General features: G+C 42.6%; 1 protein-coding gene across 1 annotated transcript; it reads left to right on the top strand.

Annotated features, from left to right (window-relative positions):
* The first annotated feature begins 435 nt into the window (after positions 1-435).
* Positions 436-9,737, top strand: LOC118454129 (uncharacterized). Its single transcript, XM_087835812.1, has 6 exons — positions 436-610; positions 4,566-4,726; positions 7,733-7,849; positions 8,402-8,426; positions 8,586-8,624; positions 9,523-9,737. The coding sequence occupies exons 1-6, from the start codon at positions 436-438 to the stop codon at positions 9,684-9,686; spliced, it is 681 nt and encodes a 226-aa protein (XP_087691938.1). The 3' UTR covers positions 9,687-9,737.
* Positions 9,738-12,972: the final 3,235 nt, after the last annotated feature.

Here is a 12,972-nt window from a genome sequence, read left to right as displayed (position 1 = left end):
AGTGTAGCAGAAATTATTACAACATTGTAATTGACTGGGAGCTGCTGCTGATAGGTAACGGTTTTAAATTCATGTAGAAAGAAAACCCTGGTTCTGTCACTAATGCTCATCAGCTCCTGGGCTGATAACTCGTGATATTCCAGCATGAGAATTTGCTCTAGTCTGTATTAACGAGTGCACTGTGACATTCTGACATGAAGAACTCTGCGTGTTTAAGCCTGTTTTCATTCATTTACCATCTCCAAAAGAAAAGTTGGCTAAATTTGACATTAGGGTAGTATTATTATTATTAGGATTACTGGAGATATTTAAAGAATGCTATGATGGAATTTAGAGGACCCCCAGAAAAGGTCTAAACTTATTATTATTATTATTATTATTATTATTATTATTATTATTATTATTATTACGTTTGTGAGACGTTAAAGTAGTGTAATGATAGCGACCACCGACAGATGGCGTCAAAAAGGGAGGGTGGGGAGAAGCAATAAGGGCGGGGCTTTCCGACGTAAAAGCAAACAGACACGCCCCGTGGCTCAGTGCACCCGCCAAGAAGCTGCCAACAAGACGATTTCTCCCAGCATAAACATCATGATTGTCTCCGTGTACGGTGAGTTGTCTGTCCTTCTGACGGTGTCTGTGTGTGATCTTTGTTTCAAATTTTCCTCCTTCGCTTTCTTTCTTCTGTGAACTATCCGCGGGCCACAGTCAGGGTTTGTCTCACCTGCAGCAGGTGAACACAGACACACTTTGACGCACTCCGATAGCCGGTGCTGTGCCAAAAAGTCAAAAAGGGATTTCCGGTATTTACCAAAAAATGACTGCTGGAATTGAATTCATCATAAATAACTTGTTGTTTTATAATGTGCCAAAAAGATCACGAGTGATAATGACGTCACTCTTGTAGTTACAGCATATTACAGTGCCAGCTGCACTCAGTAAATAAAAACAGAGTAACAGACATCATATTTTTAATGATGGCTTCAGTGTTTTCAGTCTTTCTGCACACGCAGCTGTGATTTAGTTGATGTGAAGTGATTTCCTGGAAAGTCCGGCGCTCAGAGGAGGTGTTTCTTGCTCCTGCTTTGACCCTCAGATGTGTTTCATGTTGGCTTCCTGTGAGGGGAGGCAGACGGTCTCCATCCTTCAAATAAATATGCAAACTGATCAATCAGCCTGAATAATGGGACAATTTGACACTGATGACCAGTCCTGTTATCTTAACCCGCTAAATTATTATGAACAGCACATTCCTTTGGTTACCGTTTTATATTCCTGAGCCCTGTGTCTGTTTGCCTGAAGGGTGAATGTGATTGAAACAGGCGAATGACCAAGAAGAACCTGTGACAACTTTCTTTAAATCTGTGACATTGACATATTTAAAGAACTCTGCGGTGCTGATTTCCCTGTCATGGAGTCTCACCTGCAAGTAAGAACAGGTGGAGCGTGGAAACAGCAGCCTGCCCTTTGACCTACAGATCATCGGTCTGCACAAAAACACTAAACGTGAGGGGAAAGCTGGGCTGTTGGGGGACTTTTTGTTGGGTGGAGTTTCAAATCCGTGCTGCAGTAATGAAACTAGCTCAGCTCAAACGAAAGGAGAAAAAAAGACAAACAAACAGCCATCAGTGCAGCTGACGTCACTCCGAGCCCAGGGGACGAGTGTCAGAGAGAGCAGATCCAAACACGCTGGGGTGTTGTTGTGTGTCTGTTTGTGATCTGGGTTAACTGACCCTTACTAAAATAAGATTTCTATTTTTTGCAAAGCCACTTTTTAATCAGGTGGTTACAGCTTCCTATCAGTAAGAGTTCTGAAAGGTCACACAAGATTCTGCTTCGCTCGTTCTTTCAGATTGTTATCAGGCTGCTAATAACGAGGCCCTCTCTGTGTATAGCACTGGGAGAAATGAGAATGATTCATCTGCCTTTGTTACTCTCAAAGGTTTCATGGTTCAGTACAGTTCTCCTTTAGGTCTCTTTATACCCTGTTTTGTGTGTTGATGGTTGGAGGTTGCTGATAGTCTCTGATGTTTGATGTGGTTTCATTTGGGACTGATCGCGTGAATCTGATCATGAATGGAAGCTAAAGTTTGTTACAAGCCGTTTGTGAGCCTTGTTTCCTGTCACATGTTGACCTTTGCAAATTACAGCCAATCAGAACGTAGCCTAAACATTTAGATGAGAAATGGTCTCATCTTTGTCGTTTCAGAGTATTTTCTGCATGTTTAAGGGTAGTTTGTACGCATCACGATGGTTGAGTCTTAAGTGTGTTTTGAAACTTCCTCTTTCCACTGCTTCATGCTGGATGAGCTCATCGGATGTTCTCTTTCTAACTGCTTGACCTGCGAGATTCACACGTTGACCTTTGTAAATTACATCTGAAGAAACGTTTCATTCAGCTGAGACTGAAGAAGTCACCTGGATGAGTGACGAAATGTTTCTCTCACTGAAAACATCACGTCCAGATGAAAACAATCAACCTTTTGGGAATCCCAAATAGAGTGAAACACAAGGTCACCTGAACTGTGATGTATTAATGTGTCATTGGTGAGTTTAGCTGCTTCAGATTCACCTGTTTGCTTTCCTGAGTGTTTCTGTTGGTAAAGAGGATAACAGGTGGAGGTTTGTGGTGTATTCACAGGATCAGCTGAGTCTCTGAAGCTGAAAGCAGACGAGTTTTCCTTTAACTGAACCTCGTTTGAGTTTGTTAGTCCCACCCTGGCTCTGAGGTTGTATCTGTGTCAGTAAATCCATTGTGTTTGTGTCGTTACGTCAGACTGTCAGACTGGAGCTGGTCAGGAAACATCAGATTCAGATAAGAGTCTCTTGGACTTGTTTTCCCATTGCTGAGAGGAACCAGCAACAGGAATCTGTTTTTTAACAGATGTAAGTGAAGTGAGATCCTGCAGTGGTTTGAGATTCCTGTGAAACACACAAACAAGTCATCGGGAATGTTTTCAGGATGAGGACTGACTAACAGGCTGAAGTCGGAGGTTTCACTGACGAAGGAAGAAAGTTTGATGGTTGTATTGCGTCATAAAACATGAGAGTGACTTTCACAGCCTGAAAAACTTTGAACCACAGACTGTTCAGTCAGCTGAACAGTCCATGCAAACATTCAATGTTTCCATGGAAACGTGTTTGTTGTGAGCTGTTGTTTGGGGATTTTCACTCTGTACGTTTCCTTCTGTCAGGACATGCTGTGATAAAAAGCAGAAGGCTCGCCGAGGCTGGCACACTTTAAACTCTGACACAGTTTTAACGTGAGGCAGCGTGCTGGAGTGTGTTTCATAGCAACACACGAACACGTCAGGAAGAGGAGGAGCAACTCTTCCAAAGGCATTCGCCTTCTTTTAATACTACCTAGGCCGGTTATCAGTCTGCACTTACAGACGTTATGGGAGCATCACACAAACACAGATACCTGCTGATTAGAGTTCAGTCACATCCAGGATAAATCCCAGAATTTCACTCAGCAAAGCTGGAACTCAGACTTCTCAGTGTGTTAATACAGTAACCTCACTCCAGACATATTAATGGACAGATAATGTCATTAAAATGCTCCAACAGCACAAACACGGTCGGGAGGTCCAGTTCAGGTGAAGCTAGCAGACAGCTAGCAGTCGGTTACTTACTAAGTTGAAACGTCGCCAAGACAAAGCACTGAATCGGTAAAGTAAAAAAGACAGGTGTCACAGTGGTTAGCACTGTCGCCTCACAGCTGTGCAGCATTTACCTGTTCTCCTCGTGTCTGTGGATTCTCTCCGACTCGGGCCAAAGATGGGTTAATAAGGTAATTGGTGATTTTTAAATTGGCTGTAGGCGTGAATGGTTGCCTTTAGCCTTGCGATTGAATGCCAACCTGTCCAGGTGTACCCTGCCTCTCGTCCTGTAACAGCTAAGCGGCAGCACTTCTCTTCAGTTTTTAGATTTTCTGTTTTATCACGCTCAGATAAATATTCCTAACTCTCAAATACAGCTGCAATGTCAAGAAACCTCACATAAGGTTAATCCTCTGTAAACCAGCCCTCTGAAGTAATGCATCATAAACAGCATTTTTTCTTTGGGCCTCAGCTATCAGACCTTTTAGAACCTTTATGATCTTTATAACTTACAGAGCAAATGTAGGGAGTTTTTCCTTCCCACTGTTACTAAGTGTTTGCTCATATGGTGTGTTTCTCTGTGATATTGTAGGGTCTTTACCTATATTAAACACTTTGAGGCGACTGAGGTTGTGATTTGGTGCTATAGAACTAAAATTTAATTGAAGCTCAGCTTTTAGAAATGTTCTGGTAATCAAATCGAAGACCTTAAACACAGTATGGAGTCCCACAAGGCTCTATTAGTGTGCCCCTACAGTTTAAAATATAGTATCAGAGCACTGCTATAAATTTGACAGCTGGCTTTAGATGTAAACATCTGGAACAGATCCAGTCATTCCACTTTTGCTGCTGCTTTATACAGCAACAAACTGCCGTCGTAGCTCTGAGACCATCTTTAGGTGTTAGACTGGTCCAGTGTCAGAGTTTTGAAGTTGTGTGACCGTGCCGTTTGTTTACTTTCAGTTTTCGCCCTCGTGCTACTGCCTGGTCTTCAGCCTTCTGCAGCAGAGTCTCCATCAAGTCTAACCTGTAACTCCACACTGCTCTCTAATGGGTCGGTCCTGTTCCAGCTGCCACACAGGCCCAGTTCATCCAGCTGCAGAACCTGCTGGGAGGATCAGAACGTGAGTCCACCACACTCAACATGATGCCATTGCTGTTACTGCTGCACACATGGTCTCAGAGTTAGATCAGCAAATCACAAGCAATTACACATTTCACTTTCACAACCTGCTCCTATTGATCAACACCACGATTACATCATAGATTTTGTTCTTTTAACTTCCTTGTTTGGAGAACTCTGAGCTCTCCTGGTCCTTTGGTGTGTCAGCAGAGAAAAGGCATAAACACAGACATGACAGAACTATGTCACTGGCTTTTACACTTCAAACATTGGGCGGGTCATTGGACTGGCTGTGCACCTCAGAGAAATCCATAAACAGACAGGGAATGTAAACCCGAGTGATCACAGGCGCTCAAGGTGACTCGACTGCTAGGTGACTAGCAGCAGTGAGGGGCGGGGCTCACATAGCACAGGTGAAAAACAAATGAATTGATAAAGGCTAAGAGAAGAACAGCATGTTTGCTCCTAGAGGACACATCTTCAGGTACATTCAGGCTCGATGTTATGTCTGTAGCTCGTTTTCAGAATGCTCACTGAGTTTGAGGTGCTTCTGAGGCTTGAGCAGGACGAAGTCTCAAAGAGATACGGTCCAGTGCAATGTCAGATCCTGCCATACATAAATACCTGAATGGGTATCAAATCTAGTCCTTCCAGTTATACTTCCTAATGCCTCGGCTGCCATGTTTTGGGTGTGGCCTTCCTCAATTGCTTAAGTGTTTCTTTTGATTCTCAGACAAAGCAAATATCAGCTGGCTGAGTGAAAAGTTGATTTTAGTGATCATGAAACAGATCTTCACATCAGGGGAGAAACAGTAGCTGCTGCCAGTGATGCTGTGAGCCAGCAGGAAGCTCTGAGGTGGAGGTTTGTGGTGTTTTCACAGAATCAGGTGTCTTTGAAACCAGTTTTCTTTGATCTGAACCTGGTTAAATGAGTCAGCCTATGCTGTGAGGTTGTATCTGTGGCAGTAAATCCGTCACGTTTGTGTCATTTAAGGCAGACTGAAGCTGATCAGGAAACCAGATTCATGCTGTGTTTGTGTGATGCAGACAAGTAAGAGATACTCTGCAGGCAGAAGGACTGAAGTCAGACTCTGGGACTTTCTCTGGGAATTGCTGATCGAATGCCAAACGCCTGTTTGTGAACACACACAGATTATCAGGCATGTTTGAGAATTTCTGACAGAGGCTGAGGGTGAGGTAATCAGACAGGAAGCAGGTTTGACTGCTGTATTACATCATAAATCATCAAAGCGACTTTCACAAGCTGTGGCGCAATGCGCTGTAGGGAAAAAGGAGTCAACCGGCTCAGTCAAAAGACGGGTTAATGGGTTAGTTTAACTGCCGATTATCAATTGGCTGTAGGTGTGAACCCATTCAACCTCACTGAACGCTTGTGGGATCAGCCTTTTGTGCCAGAGTGGCCAACACAACCACACTGGCTGACAAACGCTCGTTGATGAATGGGATCCATCCCACAGCAGTGTGTGACCAGACCACTGACCTGCCTGAGGAAAAGGTGCCAGGTGCCAACAAGCATTGTTATAGCAAAAATAATCAACCAAGCACAAACCTCTTTACTTTTGGTGCCCTTATATACAGAGAGTTGTAGATTTTTTTTATTTTTATTTCTCATCTATTGCTTATTTTCTCTATTGTGGCATCTATTTTGTGTTTCATCCATAAATCTATTCTGTATTTTTTGGAAACTTCTTGACCTTCCCCTTGGATGCTAGGACTCGGTGAATCTACGTATAAAGTCGGTGAACAGAGTTTTAAAAAGGGAACAATAGCAGGAGGACTTTCCCCAGATTTCCACTGGACTTTCCCCGTGAGGTGAAGCGAAAGAAGCAGAGCAGAAGAATTTGTTTGTTTTCTTGGTCTGCAGCTTTGATGTAACTCAGTCACAAAGTTATTAACATTCTTTGCTTTATTAACCTCTCAGCGAAAGCTCGTGTGGTTGTAAAGTTGTGGCTGACGGCATTGCATAGAGTTTGTGTGTGTGTGTGCGTGTGCGTGTGTGTGTGTGTGTGTGGATGTGCGTGTCTTTGCTCTTTTGTTTTTCGTTTCATTTCTCGTCGTTCTGTGAAACCTGAAACTCGGAGGGTTCAGGCAAATGTTACACAGCAGTAAAGTAACGTTTTCACTTTTTAAACTCGATTATGGAAACAACACAGTTACAATAACAACATTTAGTGGCAACAGCGTGAAAAATGAAACAAAAAGTAAACCTCGCCGTGGAAGATGTGGAATCATTTGTCACCTCCAGTCAGTAATGTTTAGTCTGTGAACTCTTCACTCAAAAACACAGAATGACCCACTGGACCATACTGGGGCGAACTAATAGCTTTGGGATGTTTAATAATCAGATTATCGATCTGCTGCATTCAGGTCCTAACACTGAGTGCTTACAGTCCAGCTGAAGATCTTCTTATTGCCTTTAACTGTGTTTGTAACATCAGCCTGTGTCTCTGTTCAAACCAAATGCACTTTCTAAATCCCAGAGCAACAAAATCTGACCTGTTGCTGGTGCTAGATGAAAGTTGAGAGAGTCTACCTCTGTGTTCTGCTGATCAATCATTTCAACCTTGATTAGCTGCTGAAGAATTACAATAACCCCCTCCGTGAATCGCCACCTTATCGTGGTGGAGGGGTTTGTGTGCCCGTGTGATCCCAGGAGCTATGTTGTCGGGGGCATTTAGCCCCTGTTAGGGTCTCCCAAGGCAAATTGGTCCTGGGTGAGGGGCCAGACGAAGAGCGATTCTGAGACAGTTAGGGAAAGGTCAAGAATGGATGTTACTTCAGTCGGCCAGCTAGGGTGGTTTAGTGTCCAGGACATCTCCTGGCTGGGGATTATGTCTGCCGGATGGTGTGGGAATGCGTTGATGTTTTCAGAGGTTGCTGAGAAAGGGAGGTCTGAGAGTCTCTGTTAGACTGCTGCCTCCGTCACCTGCGTAAGCAGCAGTGGAAGGATGGACGGTAATAATCAAGTATTTTGTTTCTTTTGCAGAAAACCGTCATGGCACGAGGCTCACGCTTTTATGAAGCCTTAGTCCACAGTCTGACGGACGACTCCATTATCCTGGCTGACTGTCGTCCCCTGCGCTACATCCTGGAGTGCTCTGGGGTAAAAACAAGCTTCTTGCTCAGATTCAGACCTTTTTTTCTGTGGTTTTATTACAAAAAGACTAAAAACCTTCCACTGCTGAGCTCAGAGCTGAACTATCAGTGTGCAAAGTTTAACGGTGATATTTTAACTTTAGAGAAACGGAGTTCATCATTTCAAAACACAGATTTATATTTCAGTGCGTGCAGCTGATTTCCCTGAACACTTCTGTGTCACTAACTGAAAAACAAACTGTCCATCTCTGTATCTGATCCATTTTTTGTTTGTTTATTTGTTTAACTTATGACAGGAAATTTAAACATGTTATTTTTGAGATTATGGAGCTGTTAAAAGCAAAAAAGGAGCAGAAGAACGTGAGGAAATGGGGCGGGGTTACACATTGATTAACAGGTTGCAAATGTGAGCATACTGTTTCTTCAGTTTCTCAGTCAGAGAAGATATTAGCAGAAAAATCAGATCATCTCCACAGTTTGACAGAGCAACTGTTTCCTGTTCTTTGTATGGTCTCAGAAAACTATTTTTAGCTCTGACCTCAACTTTTTTTTCCCTCAGATGCTGCAGGAGATCGACTGTGCAGGTGAGAGCTGTAAAGAATAATTAATAATTAATTTATACAGGTGTTCCCACACTCAGCTTAAAAATTTTTTTTGTTTTTTGTTTGTTCGTTTTTCCGGCAGACAGGAAATGCTTTCCATCATCCGCTGTTTCATTCACAACATTTCTTTTTCTCTTCTAGTGAACTGCAGTTCTCACCTGGACCCTGCTTCACCTTCCTGTAAGTCACATGTTTCCTGAACAGGTTGGGGTGTTCAAGTCTCCTCACTCTACTCTGACATGAACTGCAGCCTCACAGAGTGTCAGTAAACGCCACACCGCCTCAGCTCAGAGGAACACCTGGAGACTGTTTCTTTAAAGTAATGGATTACTTCACATATGTACTCCCTGTAGAATCTAACTGGTTATTTTGCATTAATAACAGTTTAGTGTCAGTTTAACATCGAAGACTAAACTGTTCATATCTGAGGAGAGCAGACAGGAGAAGCCACAGATATCAAACTTCTGCACTTTTCTTCACTCAGTTTAAATCGATGATCTTAAAAACTTTTTCCTGAAGGTTTGTGCTTCCCGTTCACCTTCAGCTGTGCCACATGACTTTGGTTTAGGAGCACAGGCACATGCAGGGCGCACATACAGGACGTCTTTCCTGGGCAGGTTGTTTAAGTCTTAGTAAAAAGCTAACAGCAGAGCAGGCTGAGGGTTATATCTCAGCATCCCTGGGTCCTTTCATACATAAGCTCCTCCTAGCAGAGCTGAATGAAAACAGGTCCAGACTGTTCTCTACGTTCTGTTTAATCGCTAATTCTTGACAGCCCACCTTCAATTAAATTTGCCTCATTAACAAACACTAAACAAATTCTTCTTGTCCTTCCTACGGCCTCATCAGAGCGCTCTGCTTTCAGCACACGCTCATTTGAAATATTTTTCACCTCTATGGACTCTGCGGCACTCTGTAGAAACGGAAGTAAGACTTTAAAAAAAGTCTGTTTCTGTCAGGGAGTCAGATCAGCACCTCAACATCTGGACCACACTATCACCATCCAGCAGGATGTTTCCATTCGAGCTGTGAAAATAATAATGATACTGAGAATGCCCTCGTGTTTTTGTCTCCTCAGCAAACTCCACCCACCCAGACAAGCCGGAGTGGATAACCGGAGCCATCGCTGTTAGCCTTCTGTCGTCTGGCATCATCGTCATTGTCATGCTTTGGCGCTTCTATAAGAAAAAACGTTCTGTGACGACCCCAACTGCTCAGTACACTGCAGCTCAAACTGTTTAAACACTGCAAACAAACCCATTGCACGGCTCCATCATCAACAATAATAATAATGATAATAATAATGATGATAATAATAATGATAATAATAATTATAATAATTGACTGTTAAATAAACATTCAGTGTATTATTAGATATTCTCTTTAAATATATATATGTTTAAAATGATGATGGAGCCAGATGTAAAGATAAACGTTTTGCTTTAGTCCAGGAGCGCCAAACAGATCCAGCTGTTTAAAAAAACAAAAAAACAAAACACTTTTTTTTGCTTTTTAGCAATAAGTTCGTAGATTTCGTAGATTCAGTCGGACCAGAGGTCAGGGTACCCTCAGGATAGACAGAGCTTCTAAACAGGGAACGATCACAGATGAATCTGAGCGAGCAGCCAGCTGTGACTTCACTTCCTGTCCATCAAAGCAGCGTCGACATCCCCGTGTTAATCAGAGAGAGGCTGTTAACCCTGTAAAGCCTGGATCATGAAATAATTACTCCAAACATTCACATTTTTTAATCTTCAATTAAACCTGACAGACTTGTTTGTATTTAATATCAGTTTGTTTATGATTTTTACTTTATAAGCAACTGCACAAAAATGTTACAAACTTATTGTTCAGTTTATTACGGTTACACAGGAAAAAAAATCACGCTGATAAATGTAGAGGCCTCAAAGTCATGTTTCACGTGATACATTTGGCATTACAGGGTTAACCGCTTCTTCAGTTCCTCACAGGTCATCCAAACCCCACCCCCACCTCAATCACCCACCTGCTGCACCAGCAGATGTTCCCGCCTTGAGCAGTTCTTATAGAAACGTTACAGGAACTGGCCATGAATTCATTTTAATGCCGTCAGTTTAGAAATTAATTTCTCACTGAAAATTTCTGTATATCCTGCCCGCACCAGTTTTACTGCCGATCCAAACACACACGACAGTGGACCCTTCCTTTGTTTATCCAGTGTTTGGGGTTAAAGGTGACCTTCAGGTCCCGATAGTTTATGTTCACGTGTTAAAACGAGCCTGGAGATCCAGTCTGAGGTTCTGCACAGAGATGGTTTTCTTGGTGAAACAGATCCTGGAGCAGCTTCAGGTCTGGCTCTTCAGGTTACAACGTAAAGCTGCGTGTCTGTAAGCTCTGTAGCCCAGTGGGCCATATGTGACGCGTTTACTCACCATGTGCAGCATCATGTTACTCATGATGAATTCATTTATACTTGGATGTTCACGCTGTCCGTCCCACTGCGTCCAAACCATCACCATCATCCCAACTTCACAGTATAATTGTGCTGATGCACACCGCAGGTGCAGGTGCCCCGTGATTATGTTCACGGCACAGCTCACACCTGATGATCCAGACTGACATCTCCTCATGAAGCTTCTAGTTCGTAGATGTCGTCTGAAAAAAGAAGCGGGTGTTACGACCGGCGTTTTTTCCGTCCAGTCTTACTCATCCTGGTATATGGACCTCCGTGTGTTATTCACCTGACGTTCGTAACCACATTCAGTGCCCCGACACACCAAGCTGACCTCAAACGACCCTGAAACCCACGCTGCCCACATCAGAGAAAAAAGCTTCATGGAGAATCTGGCCTCTGCTTAAATCCCACATGAATGTCGCAGGAGCTCTGCAATGTTCATGAAATCACTCTTTAGTTTCCTTTAAGATCCGATCCTCTGGACGTCCAGGTGGAACAGAGCTCGGCTTGGTGCATCGGGGCTTTTGGCTCCTGGAGCCAACAACAGGCTTCGAATGCCGAATCCTACTAAACGTTATAAACCCGACAGTCTGTTACATATCCCCGCGTAGGATGCAGAGCCATGGTTTATAAACGAGGAAGCGCGATGAAGCAGATACTTCTGAAAATAAATAGAAGTATCACATAAAGTTTTCAAGTCAGCAGCACTTGCACACAAGCTGTGTTTCAGCTGCTCTGACTGGTCTTCCGCTGTGGAAGTTGGGAGATTTTAATCATATATATTACTATAATATAATAAATATATATGTATATATGAGCTGATGGTTTTCATATTGCACACACAGACATGCAGTTTGTCTGGTTTTCTGTGTCAGGGCTCCTGGACTTAGATTCTTATATTGTATAAACATTGATGTAAATATCAGGCCAGCTTGTGTAAACATGGTTTGATTTCCTCTTTTAAATTCATCTGCTCTTTGCTTTTTCTGTGGTTTGTTGTCATAGGTATGTTATGTTGTCCCTTCTTTGACAGTAACCGCGAGAACCTGCAGGGTTTCTCTCGTTTAAAGCTGCAATGATTGCTTTAACCTCGAGGTGACGGTTGTTGTGATTTGGCGCTATATAAGTAGAATAGGATTGAATTTATCAGCCTCTGCGATGTGATTGGTGGATAAAGGTTTTTGTCTGGTCTGATGTTCATTTTCTCCCATGTTTTAATAAAGAAAAGCATCAAAATTGGTCTTTAAATTTGAAGTCGGGCAGTGAATGTCTGCAGAACCGAAACTAGGAGCTAAAAGAGGCTGAAAGGCTTGAGTGATTAGTGCAGCTATAAACACTGAAGAGAAACTCGTCTGCTTTTCGAAAATTGTTTTGTTTTTAATCAGGCTGTTTCTCTAATGCAGTGAATTATCACGTAAAGCTTAGAATCTAATCGTATTCTGATCATCTGGGCTACAAAAATACATTTTTAATGAAAGATGATTGTATTGATCTGTAAATCGGTGAGGGGTTATTGATTATAGCATATTGTAGCTTTATGGTTATCTCTGTGCTTTAATAAACTCTTTGAAAATGATTCCCCGGTGTCTGTCTGATGTTTACATTCTTCTCTGTGATGAAAGCTTTAGTGTTTTATGAGTTTCCTTCTCACATGTGTTTAAATGTCTTCAGTCAGGGAAAAAAGGTGATCACGCTGAATATGAACAGGAAGTATCGGCATCACGAATGTCGAGTATGTGGCACGCACTTTAAATAATGAAAGTTAGAATAAAAAGGTCGGGTAAGGTCAGCAGTGAGAGGCTGGAGCTGTACATGATTTTAAAAAAAAAAATCAATAACAATGCAGCTCATTATCAAGCAGGTAAAGTTTGGAGTCGAAAATAAAGAGCTGAGCTTCAGACAGGTTTCTTTTTCTCTGTGCTGCAGCTGCTCTAACACAGACTGTTCAATAAAACAAGTGAACTGGATACATTTATAGCGACAGACACTGTCTGACACATCTGCCATTGACTGAACCACAACAAGAGCCAATATCTGCTGCTCCTCAGTGTGTGTGTGTGTGTGTGTGAGAGTGATGCAGTGACAGGTGGAGTG

The sequence above is a fragment of the Neolamprologus brichardi genome, chromosome 23 (genome assembly GCF_056152115.1).
Source record: "Neolamprologus brichardi isolate AB-2024 chromosome 23, ASM5615211v1, whole genome shotgun sequence".
NCBI classification, from domain to species: Eukaryota; Metazoa; Chordata; class Actinopteri; order Cichliformes; family Cichlidae; genus Neolamprologus; species Neolamprologus brichardi.
This window is presented reverse-complemented; position numbering and strand designations above follow the sequence as displayed.

Coding starts and splice junctions, on each gene's coding strand:
- LOC118454129 (XM_087835812.1), top strand. CDS start 436: ATGATAGCGACCACCGACAGATGGCGTCAAAAAGGGAGGGTGGGGAGA. Junction 611..4,565: donor CATGATTGTCTCCGTGTACG/GTGAGTTGTCTG, acceptor GTTTACTTTCAG/TTTTCGCCCTCGTGCTACTG. Junction 8,427..8,585: donor GCAGGAGATCGACTGTGCAG/GTGAGAGCTGTA, acceptor TTTCTCTTCTAG/TGAACTGCAGTTCTCACCTG.